Below are 20,792 nucleotides of genomic sequence, written 5' to 3'. Positions count from 1 at the left end.
TTTTTGAGTTCGTAGTTTTTTCTAAGCACCGAATTTTCTATCAAAATCATGACTTTTGAGTTTGCATTTTTTTTCATCGAAGGCTTTTCCGTGACACGTTCTTTGCATTTTCCCGACACAATTTTTCACATTTTCGCATGGTTGTACCCTGTGTCACAGAATATGGCGATTTTCAAAGGTGAGGTTCGAATTTAATCAAACTTCAAACCAAGACTAAAAAATCGTTCAAATTCGGCGATTTTCATGGACATCATTTTTTTTTATTAAAGTGAAAATTTAAAAAGCGTTTTCTTAGGGTTTCTAAAAAGCGTTTAGGTTTTTCTATAAATCGCTCCTATCCGCCTCTAAACAAACAACTCGGCTCACAGGTATTCTCGAATCTTTGTCGCGGGTATCTTCTACTGGGTCGCGGGTGATTGCAACTGCAACTGGGTTGCCATCGAAATTTCGTGGGTATCGTGGGTGTCGTGGGTGTCGCCATCAGATTTTCACGGGTTGCCGTCGGATTTTGTGTGTGTCTGCAACAAGCGTCGCCGTCGGATTTTCGCGGGTTGCCATCGGATTTCTTGCCTTCGCATTTTCTCCTGCCTTGCCTTCGCATTTTCTCCCGTGTTCAGGTTGAGGTAGGCACCCTAAAGTCATAGTTATACTGTATTTTATTTCCTAGTTAATATTTTATTATCATTGTTGTCATATATTTTAATAATATCATTGTTGTCAATAAATATTATTCATATATTATATTATAATGCTACATTGATTTTATTTTATTACGGTGATTTTATAATAGTAATTTTATAATTTATATTATATTATAATGCTACATTGATTTTATTTTATTACTGTTTTTATAATAATAATTTTATAATTTATTACCATTCATAGCTTATTTTATTACCGTGATTTTATAATAGTAATTCTATTACCATTCATAGCTGATTTTTCTACAATGATTTTATTATAAATATTAAACATATTATAATAAATATTTCAAGACACCATTATATTTTAAAACATATAAGTTATTTTATTACAATGATTTATTATATATCTTGCTTTTTAGAGCTAAATATAACAAATATTATATTTAAATAAAGTTTTAAACTTATTGAATTATTTTGATTTTTAGAGATAAAATTCACATCTTACGTATATTTTGTTTTAATGTTTTTAAATAAAATTTAATCTTTGTTTTAAATATTAAAAATCGTTTTTCTTCTAAATTGTACAGATTGTAATGGCTCCCAACAAATCAACTTCAAAGGGATGGAAACATGTGACCCGCAATGGTACTTATCTTCATTGTAACTTGTGCCCGAAAGTTTATACCGGAACTTTAACAAGGATAAAGGACCACTTGCTTGGTATTTCAGGGGGTAAAGGTGGAGGTGTTACTGCATGTCCAAATGTGTCCAAAGAAATTAGAGCTATTTTAGAGAAAGAGCAAGCCTCTTCGATTGCAGGAAAGATGCAGGTGGCACAAAAGAAATAGAGAATTGAAGAGGATCTGTCTAGATCCACATCTATTATGTCTTCCTCTTCGAGTCTACCCAAGGCCACAGGGACATCCAAAGACAGTGGAACTTTGAAGAGTCTTTGGAAACCAGTAGAGAAACAACAGGTGGATGATGCACTAGCAGATTTGTTTTACACAAGTGCTATTCCGTTCAATGTAGCTAGAAATCCGCATTTTCACAATGCAATTCAAAAAGTTGCAGAGTTTGGCAAAGGGTACACACCTCCCACTTCTGAGGCTTTCAGGACAAGTCTTTTGGAGAGGTCAAAAGAAAGAGTGACTGAGAAACTAGCTGAGGTCAAAGCCTCTTGGAAGGTAACAGGTTGCACCATATTGAGTGATGGATGGTCAGATATATGTCAAAGGCCATTGATCAATGTTTTGGTGGCTTGTCCTGAAGGTGTTGCATTCTTGAAAGTGATTGACACCATGAACCACAAGAAAACTTCTGAATACATATTTCAAATGTTAGAGGAAGCCATTCTTGAAGTAGGGGTGGGAAATGTGGTTCAAGTGGTCACTGACAGTGCAGCAAATTGTGTGGGAGCTGGAAAACCGATTGTTGAGAAATACCCTCAAATATATTGGAGCCCATGTGCAGCACATTGTTTGGATTTGCTGCTTCATGATTTGGCTAAGTTTCCATGGTTACATGAAGCAATTCATAGAGGGAGAGCAATTGCAAACTTCATAAGAAATCATCGTCTCACATTGAGTCTTTACAGGCAGCATGCATCTAGGGAGTTGTTGCAGCCTTGTGACACAAGATTTGCTTCATTTTATATCACTTTGAAAAGAATTGTTGAAGAGAAAGCAGCTTTGAGATCTGTTGTTTGTTCCAATGAGTGGGAAAATTCAATGCTTTCGAAAAGTGCCAAGAGCATGAACATAGAGCAAATTGTTTTAAATAGCAGCTTTTGGGAAAGTGGAACAAAGGTTTTGAGTATATGTGAGCCAATTGTTGATGTGCTTCGCATGGTTGATGGTGACAAACCTTGCCTTGGCATGCTTTATGAAAGCATGGATTGTTGTAAGGAAGCTATTCAGAGAGCACTAAATAATGTAGATGCAGAGTACATGGAGATATGGGCAGCAGTTGATTCTAGATGGAAAATGATGCACACACCTTTACATGCAGCAGCTTGTTATTTGGAGCCTAAGCTATTTCATATTGATCGACAAGCTGATTTTGAAATTATGGCAGGGTTTTATGAAGCCATTAGCAAATTTGAACTAGATCCAGCAATTGCAAGTCTAATCAGAGACCAAAGTTGGCTATACAAGAGAGCAGAAGGGTTGTTTGGAGTAGCAGGAGCCAAATATGACATGAAACGAGATGCGGTACCTAGTTATAGATGGTGGACGAGCTATGGAGCACAAACTCCTGAACTTCAGCGCTTTGCCATTAGAATACTAAGTCAGGGAGCAAGTTCATCAGCTTGTGAGAGGAATTGGAGTTGCTTTGACCACATCCATTCCAAGAAGAGGAACAAATTGTTGTCTGGAAAGTTGGGAGATCTTGTCTACGTTCGCAGCAATTTGAAATTGCTCATGAACAAATCAGCAAGTGACTCCACTTCTTCTTCACAACAACACATTCCACAAGACATAGAAGTGCCAGTTGCAGATGAGCCTGACTTTCTTGATGAGGAATTGGATAGTGATACAGATGATGATGCTACACCATCTGAGCCAAGTGCTCTTGATGACTTAGAGCTTTTTTGAAGTCTTAACTTTTTATTGTAACTTTTTGAAAAGAAAACATCTTCACAATCGTGATTTCACATGTTTCTTATGGTTTATATTTTATAAATGTGCCATCTTTTTATAATGACTTCAAATCTATTTAGCAATGTTAAGCTATTTTGATAATTTATTAGAAGTATACATATATTTAAAAAATAAACAAAATTATATAAGGCAAATTTTATCCGATTTTTTTTTCGAATTTTTCCCTTGTCGAATTTCATCCGAATTTCATGGCCGTCGATTTCGAATTCGAATTCGAACCTTGTGACTTAGGTTGTACCTACGCGTCAAGGGTTTCTGCACCTGTCGGATTTCGTCTTCTGTGCGCGACGAGAGTTTGTGCCTATTTTTTGCAACAGAAGTGTTTTTGGCGCCTGTTTTAGACGCGATGGCTCTGCGGATCTGCATTATTTCGCATGAAGTTTTTTGTTGATCGCAGTTTTGGCAGGTGTTTTTGGTAGTGCCAGCAGTTTTTTCGGCTTGGTTTTCTTTTGGCTCACAATTTCTGCAAACGCAAAATCTGCAACCCGCGTTTATGTGGGTTTGTCTCAGTAGCGTGACAGCTCTTATCTTACCCTCGACCTAGGGTTTGTGACGTCAACTCAAGTTTTCTGGGAGGTCTTTTGCACGTTGTTTATGATGCATGCATTTCTGGGTTTATAATTTTGTCCCCTAAAAAATTATTGTGGGTTTTTAATTGGTGGGTTTATATTTTTTAATCCTTAAAAAATATCAATGGGTTTTATAATTTGTCCATAAAAATTATTGTGGGTTTAGTGCGATTTTTTGCCTTAAAAATTGTTTTGTAAAAGGGTTTTACCCTTTTTTTCCTCAAAAACAGAGTTTTGTATCTTGAGTCAATTTGTCTTGGGATTTGTGCCAGATTGGTTTGACTGATTTGACTTGAAAATCAGATTTTTTTCAAAGTTTGTACTAGCCACTTGCTGAAGGTTTTTCACTAATTTTTTATAAAAAAATCAGTTTTTTTAAGTTTGTGTTTTACCTCATTTTTCGTGCATAAGAAAACACGAGGGATGGCATCGTTGACCAACATCATGTTGGAGGCTAATCAGCGGTTCAAAGATAGGAATTACGATAAATGGAAGCAAAGGATGCTCTCAATTTTTGAGTACCGGTGTCTTGATCAGATTGTTTTGGGTAAATCTACTCATCCCACAGTGGCAAGCAAAGACCAGGACAAGTTTGATGAACGTAACAGAGAAGCGGTTATGTTGATGAAACAATCAATCACTAATAAAACACTTCCAGAAGTGCCATCTGGCAAGACAGCTGCGAAGATATGGACATCTGAAAGATCTCCATGAGACATCAGACAAGAGCCGAGTGTTCTTTCTAAAGAACATGGTGTTTTCAATGATGATGGATGAGAAGATGTCTCTACAAGAGCATCTTATGAAGATAAAGGATATACGCAATCAACTGGTGTCCATTGGTCACAAGATGGAAGAGGAGGACATGGTAGTGATTACGCTGAAGAGTCTACCACACTCCTACGAACACTTTATTGAGATGCTCAACATTACCTCAACTAATATTGACCTAAAGTTTGAAGAGTTGTGCACGAAGCTATTGCAGCAAGCTCGGTGGAGACAGCAGTTTGGCAGCAACAGTGACATGGTCAGTACGGAACAAGCGTTTACTGCCAAGGATAAAGGCAAAGGTGAGTCCACTCAACAAAAAGGACAGCATACATCTAAGACTGGTTCCAAGAAGAATTTCACCTGTCACTATCGTGGGAAGCTTGGTCATATCCAGAGGTTCTGCAGAAAGCAGTTGGCTGATCAGAAGACCAACCAGGGAGAGTCTGAGCAGCAAGTTCATGTCGCAGAGCATTCTGAGGAGTCAACCTTCTTTGCGTTTTAAAGTTTGTCTTGTGTAGGGTGGTTAGTCAATAAATTGACCGTTATTGGGAGGGCATTAGAATAATATTAGATTACCTTATAATGGTAATTTTATGTCTTTTAGGCATCTTTAGTTTATTAGCTAGTTTCTATTTTCTACGACAATTAGGTAATTTACAATGTTTCTGTTTTGTCTTTCATTGTCTTCTCTATATAAGGAAACTCGGTCTCCATTTGTATTCGTTCAATCGATAATGAAATATTGTTTCAAGAAGTGCATCAAGTTCACTCAATAATGCTTGCATGAACTTTCCCTTGTGCAATATAACCATTGGTTGTGTGCAAAGAAAGTAGAGGGACAGGAAACAAATAAGATAATTCACCTCAATGACATCAATCCGTATTCAAATTGGGTTGCTAATACATATGGATCCGTTGTTTATTGTTGACGATATAGCTGACTTGGAGAGGGAAGTAGTAGAATGAGAAGTGGAAGTGGCAGCATTCAAGGAGACAGAAGACAAGCCATCAATGGGGGATTCATCACATTCACATCATGATCCTATGCGTGATACTCTCATTAAGGATGATATTGTCCCTCAACAACAAGCTGCAGCACTACCATCTAATTCAAGTACACCCACAATTTTTTTCAAGTTTAGTCAAAACAAATTTATAGATTTTGCACATTGAAATTATAAAGCATCATTTAAGAGACAAAAGGCAAGCCATCAATGGGGCATTCATTGCATTCACATCATGATCATGTGCCTAAGACGCTTGTGGACAATGATATTGTTTCTCAATGTTAAGCTACAACACTACCATCCATTTTGAGTACACCCACACAACTTTTCTAAAGCTTTAGCCAAAATAAAGTTTATACATTCTAAACAATCAAATTATAATTTGTAGTTTTTTATTTATATTGAAACTTAAACTTCTTTTTTTTTGGGTAAAAAGCTACCAAATTTGGTTGCTCCCTTTGCATTAATATCAGAAAAAATTACATCAGTTTAGCTGCAGAGAGAAAATCAGGATCCCAATGGCCTCACTAACCTCCTGAAGTCACTCAATATGCCTAGGAGTTTACAATTTTTTATGAAATCTAACAAGATAAGCATGTGTCCATGGCATTACTGGACAGCCCTTCCTGCATTAGAACAACAATCTCCTTTAATTTCTTGTTGTCCTGCAATGTTTCCACACAAATTGCATCCCCAATCAGTCCTTTCAACGGTCTAATCTTCATGTTTTTGAGGGCCTTAATCACTGGTTTCCACAGCTCAGGATTAACCAGTCTATTGATGGCAAATTTAGCTCAATCAATGTAGCTTAATGTCCTAACAATGTAGTAGATGAACCACTCCAATAATTAGGCACTATGGATATGAGCCCCAATCAGATGCTTCTCACCTATAATCCGTCTGATCAGATCCTCTTCCACGTCCCCATAGATAACAAAAACTTCTTTAAGTTGGTCATTCACGATTCTCTAATTGCAATCACATTTGCATTCAGGCATGCATATATAATTTTCCTCCTAAACAATTGTATTCACTGAGGAGCTCGCAATTCTGAGCGAGTGCACATACACCCTTGATTTATAGAATCTAGGCATCAAGAGCGCATGTTGTTGATACAAAAAAGCACTCAGACTTGATGCCTTGAATGAATGCCATTCGATCTTTTCATCGCTTTAAACCTGCCACAGGTGGACCATGTCTGCCGATGTGAACACTTCATGAAAGATAACAACGACGTTTATGGTACTCAAGTCACACGAACTAACAAAGAACTATTTTGTCAATAACAATTCTATATACTTGAAGATTACACAAATCATTTGATATGGCTCTTCCATCAACTATTGTTCGTCTACAATTTCTTGGATGACATGCCAAGAAGAGGAGATATTTGATATGATTGATTTATTTGACTGATCAATTCCGTAGTTGGAAAGACAATATGCATCCATGTTAGCTTCCTAAAAGATGTGCTTAAAAGTGTAATATTGAATTTTGTCTAGAATAGCATGGATGCCATCAATCCACATTTTCGACTTCCAACTAGGAGCTTAATTGGAAGTAACAACTTTAATTACATATAAAGAATCCCCTTCAACATCCACAACCTCAATGTTTTTGTCTCTACACAAAGATAGACGCAACATATTCAACATCAATATTCTTGTCATCTGAAAATAGGATGGAACTGCAACAAACGAATTGACCAACATCATTTTGAATGATGAAACTAGCACCGAAGGACCCAAGATTGCCCCTAGAGGCCCCATCAAAATTAAGTTTCAATCTACTCTTAGGAGGAAGCAACCAACAAGCAGAGCCACAATTGCTTTTTGTCTTAATAAAGCCCCCTTTTGAGGGAATTAGATGGTTCCATACTTTGAGCATCTAAACGTTCATGAAGAATAGAATTTGCATTTCCTATCGGCCACCTTCGTTTTAAAATATTTACATATTTCATTCTCAATTTTATTCAAAATGTGCTTAATGAAACTCCTTATCCTTGAAGATCCTCCCATTCCTCTCTTTCCAAATGTGCCATATCATCATGGCATGTATGGCTGACCATAGACCAACCCATAGTAAGCCCTTATTTAGTGTTGGCCAACTAGTGAAAATTTCCCGTGGTGTGTTTGGAAGAGGATCATGCCAAATTAGTTTACAATAAAAATGTGTCCAACAAGCTCCCATTTCACATTGCACTAGAAGGTGATCCATATTTTCTTTATGTGCATTGCAAAGAGGGCATCTGAACGGACCAGCAAACCCCCCCAAGTCAAAATCCCATAGTGTAAGGCAGTCCATGCAAATGCTCCCACCTTGGGGAGAATGTTGGAGTTCTAACATAGATCCAAACATCATGGACAAATATCCAATTCCCTCGAAGTCATCTCATAACCCAACTTAGTAGTGTAGTTCCCTGATTTTTTCACATACCATATAATTTCATCTTCATTGTTCGTTAGGATAACATGCCTCTTTCTCATTTAATCCAATAGTAGTTGTTTGCATCCAAAACTCAACATGTCAAATTTCTTCCATTTCGAGATAACCAACCTATTATCCCATTTTGTGTTCATATAATTGTATAGTCTATCGCCATAAGAGGGCAATGTCAATTCGCAGGCTTTGACCATGCTTAAAATCTCAACCAATGGATAGTACCCATTCCATGAATCAGTCCAAAAGGCAGCCTTGCGACCATCTATGATCCACAATAAGAGGTGCTCTATGATAAGATCTTTGCATTTCATCATTAAGTTCCCAATTGAGGATTCATTGGGAGGATTTACAATAGTTGATATTCTTTCAGTTGAATCTTCATCAAGGTATTTTTTCTAAATAACTTGACTCCAAATAGCATTGGGATATGTTGTCATTTTATGACACCCTTGATCCATTAGTGAGAACCGATTAGAGATATGTTCCATGGACCAAAGCTGCCCCAGACGATCAAAGAGAAAACAATGGAATCATGAAGTGTGAAGTGTTGTCTTGTCAGAAGCAAGTTCCTTAGTCTTCAACCTTGGAACTCCGGAACCCCCAGGTTCCCAAGTTCCCAAGTTCCTTAGTCTTCAACCCCGGAACCCCCAGGTTCCCAAGTTCCTAAGTCTCCTACCCCGGAACTCTGGAACCCCCAGGTTCCCAAGTTCCTAAGTCTTCAACCCCGGAACTCTGGAACCCCAAGGTTCCCAAGTTCCTTAGTCTTCAACCCCAGAACTCCAGAACCCCCAGGTTCCCAAGTTCCTATGTCTTCAACCCCAAAACTCTAGAACCCCTAGGTTCCCAAGTTCCTTAGTCTTCAACCTCGGAACCCCCAGGTTCCCAAGTTCCTTAGTCTTCAACCCCGAAACTCCGAAACCCCCAAGTTCCTAAGTCTTCCCAACTTCGGTGACCCAAGTCTCCGAAGTTTCCCCAACTTCGGTGACCCAAGTCTCCGAAGTCTTCCAAACTCCTTCTGGCTTACAACACTTCCGGATGGCGTGATCGACACTCAAAGATTTAAATGCTCTGACGAATTTTGCACCTTCTTTTGTGGAGCCACAGGTGCATTTAATGTTTTTGGCAAGATTTCCATCAAGGAAGGTACGGGGCCATGCTTGTTGTAGTGACTTATGTCATGTCTGCATACTCTAACTTTGAAAGGTCAGTCAATCCACCCTTCTCAGAGTTGCCTTTTGCAAGTATGGCTAGGTTGCTTGCATATACAGAAGTCAAGTGCATGCACTTCCCTGCACTTCCAAACTGACATACAGGGGTCATGATCACTCTTGTAACCATTTTTCTATATAAAGGTTGTTAAGCCTCATTGTAAAGGGTTATCTCCCTGCTGCCTTGAGCTTTCCTATGCTCTTTCTCTTCTCTTGAAGACTTGTAATTGTTTTTGCATTTCTGCAACTGTAAGTTTGGCCCTTGGCCTTTGAATGAATTGAAATTACATTCTTGCCTTCCTTCAACTTATGCATGTTGTGTATGTTTCCTTATCTTCATCATTGGTGTATGTTTTGTGGCTCTTCTCTCCATATATGTTGTGTTAACTTGTTTTTTCTGCGTGTGACTTGTGGGAATCCTTCTCCCCTCTTGACACTTAGCAAATTCTAACCTCCATACATGCGTTTGGGTCACTCATGCAACTGAAGTTTGTGCATCTCTTGGGTATTTCAATTGATTCCTTGTGCCATTTCGGGTGGGGAGAGGAACAATCACTTATCTTGGTGCATCACCTCCTTTGATTTCAAACAATTCTCTCTTCCCTTTACCTCTGCAATTTGTTAGGATAGGCCTAGGAGTTAGTTTTGAAATGTTGAGTTGGTTCAACACTGCACCTGGATTGAGAAGGAAGCCGGCCTTCTCCGGAGATTCAACCCCCTTGCGCAAGGTCCCACACTTCGGGGTTGTTTCCATGTTTCACAAGGTTGTTGAGTTGATAGCTCAGCAAGGGTGCGAGCTTTTGTGATAACAGAATCCTTAAACATTCGCCAAACAAACTTTGTCCCTAACACAGTTCTAAATTTGGATATCTCTAATTCCTGCATCACCAACCATCTTGGATTTTTTGACCACATCCCATGATATAAAAGGAATCTTGTGTTTCTCATTAGCGTCATCCAACAAAAATCTTCTTTGCTGATTTGTAATTTTTTGTGCCATTCCATTATTGATCTCGATGCAAGAAAGCATGTAAAATAGGAATTGATGCCAAAACAGATTTTATCATTGTTAATCTGTCAACCATTGACAACCATCTTCCTTTCTAGTTATCCATTTTCTTTGCACATTTTTCGATTATCTCGATCCATAACTTTGTTTCTTAGTACTCCACTAAACAATGGGATGCCCAAGTATGTGGCAGGAAGTTTGTCACATGTGAAGCCAAGGAAATTAGCTATACACCTTTGTAGTGAGTTTGTCGTGTTAAAAAAATAGATCCTTAATTTCTCCTTATTGATTAAGTGGTTTCTTCTAGTGAGCATTAACCATATAATAACATATCATCTGCAAAAAGTTGGTGGGAGAAAGCTAGGAGTTGATGAATTGCTTTAATACCCAACAAACCACCATTTTGTACAAGGGCCAAAATTATCCTGCTAAGAGCATCCACCGTGACAACAAACAAAAAGGGGGGCAGTGGATCCCATTGACAAAGGCCACAGCCACCATTAAAAAATCCACATGAGACACCATTAATCAAAACGGAGTATCTAGAGGAAGAAATACATCCGAAAACCCATTCAATCCATTTCCCACAAAAGCCATACCTCTCAATAATCTTCATCAAATAATCCCATTGGAGAAGGTTGTATGCTTTACTCACATCAAGTTTCACTATCATGCATCTTAGATTAGATTGCCGCTTAGATTAGATCGCCTTATCAAGTGTAGGACCTCATTTGTCATGATTATACCATTTGAGACGTTCCTCTTGGGGTGAAACAACTTTCTTCCTTGGAAATTAACTTTAGTGAGATTTGCTTGAGCCTATTTACCATTACTTTAATAATTATTTTGTATATGGTGTTACACAGAGATATTGGTCAAAAATCAGCATAGGTATTACAATCTTGTTTCTTTTGGATCAAAGCAATATTCATATTATTCAATTCTTTCAAGACTACACCTTTCTTTCTTGATTCCTCTACTACATTCACAATATCATGCCCCATGAAATGCCAACAAGTTTGAAATACCGAGGCTATGAAACCGTTTGGGCTTGGGGCCTTGTTTGGGTGTAAATGGAAAGTCACCGCCTTCACCTTGTCCATTGAGACAAGAGAGATCAAAAATTTGTTATCATCTAAGACTAAGGGCGGGATGAAATTTCCGAAGTCGGAATAGATTAATTCTGCCCTATCATCATCGCCCAACAAAGATTGAAAGCTTATCTTGTACCTCCACAAGATCAGAGATTTGGTGGTCATGCGACCTCTAGATATGAGTGATTTTGTTCCAACTATGTGTCATCTTTGCAGAATTGTGAAAAAATCATATTTAAATCTCCTTCTTTGAGCCATACTTCACGCAATTTCGTCCGCCAATAGCATTCTTCTCTAGCTAACAATTCTCTGTAAATGGCCATTAACTCTTTTTCCTTTGTAAATTCCATCTAGGACATACCAATCTGAATTACATACTCAATTGTTCCAATTCATCTTCAACTTTTTGTTTCTCTTCAAAGATGTTCCGAAAGGAGACCTTATTTCATTGTTTCAACTTATCTTTGAGTGCCTACAATCTCTTGAAAAGACAAACATCCTTGTACCTTTTATGTTTTTAGATTTAACCCACCAACCCAACATCGTGTCCTTTAGAACAAACTACTGAAACCACATTTTTTCGAATCTAAACTAACATTTAAGAGAAGGGGATTCCTTGGTTGACAAGAGCTCCACTGGAAAATGATCAAATATTGGAATGGCTTTAATTGTAGCACTTGGTTGGATAGGGCAACCAAGCCAAGCATTGGAGAAAAGAAATCAGTCAAGATGCTCAGTGATGTTTGTAAAACCTCCATGCCTATTTGTCCAAGTATACTCCCCATTTGTAGGAATTATATATAGTAATCCGTTGTTAATAACAAAGTTGGAAAAATCAATTTTTGATTGGGCCACCAATGCCCTAGATCTCATAATTGCATTAAAATCTCCTACCATAATAATATTATCCGTGACTCCCTCCATATCATTGTTGAGAGTATTCCATATATCCTTTGTCTAGAGTTTTGATAGGACCATAATTATTGTAAATAATGAAACTCAGGTTTGAGGGTTTTTAAATGAGGATTTTAACCAGTGTTGATTGGTAAAGATGATATTGACCGCAACTTTGTTTGGTTTCCACGTGATGTTGATGCCTCGAAAGGCCCCAATCGCATCATTGAAGGAACCAAACCAGCCAAAAAAATGTTTAACAAAATTATCAGCCTCAAAAGATTATAATTTTGATTCCCATGTGAGTGCAATTTCGACCTATTGGCTTTCGATCTAGCACTTGATCATGCGCCATTTGTTAGGGACATTTGAGCCCCTAACTTTCCAAGTGAGGATCCACATTGCCCTCCAAGGGAGTGCTCTACTCCTCTAGATCACAACACATGCGATTTAATTGAGGTTTGCTCATGAAGCAAGCCATCCTCCACACGCTTCCTTTTGTTTGTTTTACAACCAATCCTAGTTTTGACCGGTCCAATATTAAGGAGTTTAGTTGTGGTTTGGCTAATAGTGTGAGGCTCCACCAAATCTAAGATATCATCATCGCTATCCTACTTTGGAGATGGCATCGACTCAAGAAGTGTATTTTCCTCATTTCCCTCATTTGTATTTATCTATGTAGACACTAGGGCATTAATTTCTACGATCCAAACTTCCCCCACAAAATTTCGAATGTAAATTGCACTTTCTTCATCCTTATTCTCTTCTTGAGCAAGCAAATTCATTTGTGATGTGGTAAATGTTTGATCCATCTCCTCAAGCACAAGCACGATTTTAGGGGCCTCTAATTTTGTTACATGTGCCTTAGGGGTCCACATTCATGCCAAAGGTCTTTGAATCCAATTTTGTTATTGAGCCCATTACTACATTGCATACATTAAAAAAAAAAACCTCCTATTCAACATTATGGGCCCATACACTTGCTGAAGTGACAAGTTTTAAAGTGGTCAAGAGTTTTGCTATGGATATTAGTTGCAATCAAGCATAGAGAATCAAGTCTTCATCTCCCATATTTTAGGGTTTGGCCAATATGATTCCCGATTGTTTTTCAACTTTCTTTGCACCAATATTCGAAAGGAAGGTTGTATCACCTAACCCAAAAAGGACCATCAAAGGAGCACATTGCAATCGAATCAAAGTTTGGAACCTATTGTTGTGTAAAAACATGCGAACACCCTATTTTCCATGGACATTTATCCAAAATTGCATTTTTGTCTTCTTCATGATCAAAATCTACTAAAAAGAAGTGTTTCTGCATAAAACAAACCCCTTTTGCATTCTCCTATTCCATTTTCACCCAACCTCGGATTCCGTCTCTATTTCTATGATTTCCCAAGACCCGCCCAATGTTGGTAGTGTGACAAAAGGTGAAGATGTCTTCGTCAACAATATCAAATAAGTCAATCTCCATAGGTTCACTTCGCACATTGCACCTAGGGTTTTGGTCAGAAACGAACAAATTTTGCATTTGAAATCTCTTTCTGTTTTTCGCATTCCTCTGCTTGTGTGCCATCTTTTTCATATTGAAACTTAAACTTGATCTACAATGGACTCACTTTTTTATCTATGATGTGTAATGAACATTGAGTTTGATCCATTTATGAAGGAGCTTTGTAATTTTTTCCTTAAAATTCAGTAGTATGCATGTTTTTGAATAATATTTTTGCTAATTTATGTGTTTTTTTTGTTCAGAAAATCTGGAAGTCCAAGTTTTTGAAATTTTGACTTCTTTGGGTCTGCTAAGTATTTGACATTTTTTGGGTTTAGGGTCAAGCTTTTCCCAGTCCAAGTTTTTTAACTATTCTACTAATTAAACCACCAGCTTGCTGAAATATAAGCAATGGGCCATGATGCACTACATTTCTAGCCATACTAGAATGCACACCCAATTCAGAGCTAATAGCCAAGATCTTTTTCTCCATTCTTCTGTATTACTCCGGACTTTGACTTTGGATGTTAAGGAGAACATTCCCTTAATTCCATAAGGATTGCCCCACCAATATCTTTCATCTTGAGCTACAATCCAGGGACATTAGGGGCAAATTCACTTGTAGATAAATAAAGAAAAAAATTATAAAAATTGTCAACACTAACAAAGAATTTGGTCTACATTTACATAATTTCTTTCTTCATTTGTCTACAAACACTGCATTGGTAGCAAAGATCAGAAAATCGCCCAGGACTCGCCAAACTTGGCGAGTCCAAGTACAATTCATGCCCCTGAGTCTGGCGAGCTCGGACTCGGACTCGGACTCGTCCGAGTCCAGGGGGCGAACTCACCAGACTCGCCGAGTTCGCGAGTTTGGCATAAACTTGCCAAACTCGACAAGTCCCGTGCTTGGGACTCGGTCAGCGGCAAGGCTTTAAAAAAGCAGAAAAAAATGCATTTTTTAAAGTTTTTTAATTTCTTTTTTTTATGTTATTTATCCTCTAACCCTAAAAGTGAATTTCATTTCATTCATTTGGAAAAATAGGAGGAGAAAAGTGAGTTGTGAAGAAAAACAAGGGTGCATTGAAAAAAAACCAGCAAGGAGGAAGTTCAAGATTTGTTCCATTTATCACATTGGGGCTGCATTGTGTTTGGATTTGGTGCATCAAGAGTTGGATAGGAAGAATTTGCAGCTCATTTCAAGCTTGTTGTAAGAGGTAAGATTGTTTTTTTGAAGATTTTTTTGTTTCTTGTATGCAAAAATTCCATTTTCTATTCATTTATTTTGAAAGTTTTACATTTTCTTCCAAAATCTTTTGTATCTTTGTAAATTTATTATGTTTTATTGCAGCAAACTTCACACTATTATTTGCCTCAACTTCAAGTTTCACAAAACTATCCTACAATGTCTACTTCAGCTTCTAGACCCCCCATTAGAAAGGACCTTGCTTGGAAATATCATGAGGATTTTCCAGAGCAAGGAAAGGGGCAAACAAAATGTACATTTTGCAAAACAATATTCCATGGAGGTATATATAGACTAAAATACCATATTTCTAGTGTGCGTGGACATAATGCCGAACCATGCCTAAAAGCAATCCCTGAGGCTGTGCGTGATTGTTATGTAATGGTTGAGGAAATTGAAAGGAAAAAGAAACAAAAGGAGGATCGAGCGGCCATTGGGAGAGAGGCAACTTTGGGAAGAGGGACACAGTTAGGTTGTGTTGGAGGCCCTTCTTCCTTACCTCCATATCGTCCACTCAGTTTGCTACTGCCGGTGCTGGTGCTGGTGCTTCTGCTTCTACTTCTGTAAGTGGCAATGCCACTTCTCATGTTCCTAGCACTAGTAGTTGTAGTGGGAGTGTTAGCATTGGACCTAGGATTCGTAAATCTAGGTTGGATACCTTCTTTGTGCCTCGCACTACTCTTGGGTCCCAACAGTCGCTTGAGGGCATGGGTTGGAACAAGGAGGTCCATGATGCCACTAAAATGGCAATTGGCAGGTTTTGGGTCTACAGCAGCGTTCCATTCTATACAGCTAGGTGAATGTTTTATAACTTTTATGTTTGATTGTTTTAATTTTTATACTTTGATTCTCTTCGTTTTATTTTTTCTCGTACATGCTACATAATATATAGAACATACTTAACTTATCTCATTGAATTTATTTGTGACAGGTCTCCTTATTGGCAAGAAATGGTTCATGCCCTTACCATATGCGGGGCGAGGTTCAAAGCCCCTACTAAGTGTGATTTGAGGGGACCCATTTTGTCTCAATTGGTGAATGATGTGAAGAAGGAATTAGGTGAACAACGCTAGATATGGAGCACTAAAGGTTGCACCATCATGACGGATGGTTGGACGGAGAGGAGAAATAGAACTCTCCTTATTTTTCTTGTTTCTTCCGCAAGTGATTGATTAATTTTAGTTTCATTTAGTCTTTAATTTTTTATTTAATGGTTTATTGATTATTTCCGGGGGCACCGTTTTCATCAAGTCCATTGATGCCTCCGCCCATTGCAAGAATGCCACCTACCTATGTGAGCAGATAGAGGAGGTGATTGATGAGGTGGGTGAGGAAAACGTGGTACAGGTGGTGACCGACAATCAGCAAATTATGTTGTTGTGGGTAAACTTTTGATTACAAACTAATTTTGTTTGCAAATTAATTACTATTTTGTAACTCCATTAATAAAAATGCAACGACTTATGTTGTTGCAGGTAGACTATTGATGGAGAGGCACCCATCTATAGTTTGGACTCCATGTGCTGCCCATTGCATTGACCTCGTGTTGGAGGATATTGGAAAACTCCCATGGGTCAAGAGATGTGTAGAAAGGGCGAGAAATGTGTGCAAATTTGTATATAATCATTCATGGGTGTTGGCTCTTATGAGACAATACACAGAGCAGAAGGATTTGGCTCGTCCAGGAATCACAAGATTTGCCACAAACTTCATCACATTGCAGTCCATGCTTCGCTCTAAGTCGGCCTTGAGACGTATGATTGTTGGTGAGGAGTGGTCTTCCTCATCCTATGCTACCACCCCTACAGGGAAAGATATGGCAGACTGCATTTTTTATGAGCGAGACTTTTGGGTCTCTTGTGATGAGATAGTGAAGGTAAATTTTTTATAAATTCTACAATTTAACTTTTTGTTTTATAACTTATTATATATATTCTCTTATTTGCTCATTTTTCTAAATTACACAATATTTTCAATTTTGCAGTTTGTAAAGCCCTTGGTGGTTTTGTTGCGAGTTGCGGATGGAGAAAAGTCCGCAATGGGCTACATATATGAGGGCATGGATAGAGCGAAGGAGGGCATCAAATCCGTCTATGGAGGAGATGAGAGCAAGTATGGTCCCATTTGGGAGATCATTGATAGGAGATGGCTTCATCAGCTTCATAGGCCCATCCATGCAACAGGCTATTATCTGAATCTAGCATTCCATTTTATCCCTTCTTTCAAGGCTGATGTGGAGGTCCTTAATGGGCTATACTCGATCATGGAGAAGATGGGACCTGCTCGTACTACTCAAATAGAGCTTATTTGAGAGCTACAATTGTTCTCAAATGCACAAGGGGAGACCTCTCGTCCTGTCACCAAAGACGGTAGGACAACTATGATGCCAAGTAAAAATAAATTGTAAGGCTTAATTTTAGTTTTATTGTATATTGTTAAATGAGTTCATGAGTGAGACTGATTTTATTTATTTTTCTCATTTCAAACTCAAATAATTGGTGGAGCTTTTTTGGCCCAATGACACCAAATATTCAAAAGTTGGCAATTCGCATCTTGAGCCAACCATGCAGCACATCTAGTTGTGAGCGCAATTGGAGTATGTTTGAGCACATACACTCCAAGAGGCGCAATAGATTATCTGTGGAGAAGATGAATGATCTCGTCTTTGTTCACTACAACCTCCGCCTAAGAATGAGAAAGAATGCATTAGTTGACGTCTCTCCTATCATTCTAGATGAGGTTGATCCTGAAGCAGGGTGGGCCACTGAGACAGATCCTGCGGCTATCTTTAGTGATGATGACACTGATTGGATCGACCAGGTAGATATAGAGGTTGAGGTTGTAGCCATGGCAGAGGAGCAGAGAGCACGAGCAGAGACAAGAGATTTAGAGGCAGATACTAATAGTGACACAGATGTTCTTGATGTTGGTGAGCATGGCATGGTTCACAGGGAGCGACTATGGCTGCCGAATCATCCAGGACCTACCTTAAACACCTTTGCAAGGGGTTGGGGCGAGAGGGTGAATGCTCGTCTGAGCCATAGGCTTGTAGTTGTATTTACCTTTGGTATTTGTGTGGAACATTTGATGATGATCATATGATGACATGGATTTTTTATTCCATGCGTTTTGTAATATTGCATTCATTTGACAATATTTATATATCTATGTTTGTTATTTCCTTCAGCTACAATTTGCGTTTATGCTTATGTGATTGATGTATACTTGTGTATGTAATCAAATGAGCCAAGTTTGATGATGTTATTGAGTCTTTAAGGTGTATTCAATAAAGGGTGCATGAAACAAGTTTTAAATCTTTAAAAATCTCTAAATTTCTTGAGTTTTTCACTTTCCCGAGTCCAGCCGAGTCTGACTCCGAGTCCCGAGTCCGAGTCCCGTTTCTTTGATTGGTAGCAACAGTATTAACATGTCTATACAATAAGTGTACATTAACTATGATATAAACTGAAGCTGTTAGGACTTCAGAATATAACAGCAAAAGCCCCCAGAACAGGGGATTATTCTGCCCCATGTGAAGGCTGAAAAAATGTTATATACCTTGCAAACTTCGAGTTCATGGACAATCAGATAACTTCATAGACATCTAAACAGAAAATTGTGAGGACAACTCCTATACAATAGATTGCCACCAAACAAGACACCAATTTGATGTATGAGACTCCACTTATGCAAGCATTCCACTTGATGATTGTTTTTCCCATTTACCTTATGTTGTTTTGAGCTATACAACCCTGCCCCCTCCAAATTCATAAATAAAACCTCTGTTATATTCCATAACCTCATTGTCACAAAAGAACAGAAAGTAAAAACAAGAACGGAACTGTTGTGTAGAAGTTGAAGCAATCACCGAAAGGAAAGCGTTCAATTCTTGCGGACTTAGGGTCCCCCCGGTGATAAACCCAAGCGAACTGAAAAATGGATACAGCAGAGTTAAACATCCTCTTATAGAAAAAAAAAAAAGAAGGGATTTCTGCATAAACTAAAATAACAAGTAAAACTAAGTTCCAAATACAAGGGTGACTATCGTGATAAACCCAAACAAACTGAAAAAATCTTACCACACAATGAAACATCCTCTGGGAAAAGAAGCTTTTTCATTTTAAAAGTGCATTTTGACATGCATTAAAAAAGGTACCTACAATTACAATAAAAATACAAGGAGAAATACGGTGGCAAACCCAGGCAAACTGAAAAATTACACAAGGGAGTTAAACATCGTCTCACAGAAAAAACCAATAAAGTGTTTTATATACGTTTAAAAAAACATCAGAAATTAAAATCCAAATACAGGGCGGATAATAAAATAGAAAGGTCCAAAAAGGGTTAACCGGGAAAAGGTGAAAAAACAAGCTAGTGAAATCGGGTTCATAGAAGACCGTCTTAATCAAACCCTAGTGGAGTAACTATGTTAACATCTAGTACCAACAAACAGATTAAAAGTTATACTCTTCAGACTTACACCTAGACTTCCAAAATGGAACTTATCGGACTTTATAAGGAAGCCTCGAAGGCCATTTGTGATATTTACTTCACTCCCGTGTCCAGTGGGGTTGATCCGAACCTAAAATCCAGGCAATGTAGCACGCCAGACACCCAATATAGTTATTTCTCTGCATGTCACTTGTTGGATTCGCGACCCATTTGTTTATGTGCGAAAAAAACAGAGAAGCATCGTAATACATTGACTTACAGTTGAATTAGCTGAACTGCGTAGATTGGGTCTGGTATGCAGCATTTTCGCGATGCGGGATGCCGATGCACGGCGCCTTTTCTTACCCTTGTTGAGCTTGGGATTGTGATTGCGATACATCTGTATACGGGACGTCAGGTTGAGGTTGAGATTGAGCCTCCTCCGATGCCTGGCTCTCAATCTATCGCTTGTGCGCAAGGGCCTCTTCTTCGAATTATGATCGCCGCAATCATCAGAATTTTTCTTCGTCGGAGGACGATGCTGTTCGATGGACCCTCGACTGCGTTTAGCGGAAGCGGGCGAAGGGGAGGATGATGCTTTTCCATCCATAATACCTTAGCCTAAGACAAAACAAAGCCAATGAAGAAAGCGGAATGGCTTAGCGACCCTTTTTCTTTTTTCGTTAACGAGTCTTGGAGACAAAACTCTTACGCACGTATATTTGAGAAAGAAAAGGGAGGGAAAAGGACAACTCAACAAGTGGTTTTCGCGCGGTTAATTTAGGTTCATTACACAAGTATAATTAATTAAGTATAAATTAGTTTAAATTAGTTTAAATTAAAAGGTGATAAAAAGAAATTTAGGATTGATAGATTTGATAATAGTAATAATAATAATTTTAGAAGCTTGCATGGGTAGCAGAGTTGGCTTGGGCCGTGGGTTTGCTCCTATTGGTCTCGGGTTCGACTCTGCTCCCGGTTTAAAAAGGTGAGATGGCTTGCGGGCGGAGGATCTCACCCGTCGGGGGGATTAGTCTCGCCCTAGCTCGCACAGGTACCCAAGATACAGGCTGCTAGTCGTTGGGCTAGGTCACGAGGATACCTCCTACATAAAATAATAATAATAATAATAATAATAATTTTAAAAAAGTAAATATGATGGTATTTTAATTTAAGGAAAGTGGAAGAAAAGGGAGGTGAGTGCTAAAGCTTCGAGGACGCTGAATGGTTTTTCGTTTTGTTTTGTTTTTTTGTTTGCCACCAATGCTTCTTAGAATTTGGCTTTCACTTTTAGAATTTAGATTGTTGTCTTTTGTCGTTCTTAG

The 20,792-nt window shown here is 38.4% G+C and overlaps 1 protein-coding gene across 2 annotated transcripts in view; it reads right to left on the bottom strand.

Annotated features, from left to right (window-relative positions):
* LOC131073813 (ATPase family AAA domain-containing protein At1g05910) overlaps window positions 1–20,170 on the bottom strand; it is a 48,411-nt gene extending 28,241 nt beyond the window's left edge. Inside the window, exon 1 of one of the 2 annotated variants that reach the window (XM_058010327.2) lies at window positions 19,748–20,170. In XM_058010327.2, coding sequence (XP_057866310.2) covers window positions 19,748–20,077 — 330 coding nt within the window. In that variant the 5' untranslated portion in view covers window positions 20,078–20,170. The remainder of the gene's footprint in view (window positions 1–19,747) is intronic. The other variant, XM_058010329.2, reaches the window with a different exon arrangement.
* Between the last annotated feature and the right edge of the window lie 622 nt (window positions 20,171–20,792).

The sequence above is a fragment of the Cryptomeria japonica genome, chromosome 2 (assembly GCF_030272615.1).
Source record: "Cryptomeria japonica chromosome 2, Sugi_1.0, whole genome shotgun sequence".
Taxonomy (NCBI): Eukaryota; Viridiplantae; Streptophyta; class Pinopsida; order Cupressales; family Cupressaceae; genus Cryptomeria; species Cryptomeria japonica.
The sequence above is the reverse complement of the archived record's forward strand: the minus strand, read 5'-3'. Positions and strand labels throughout refer to the sequence as shown.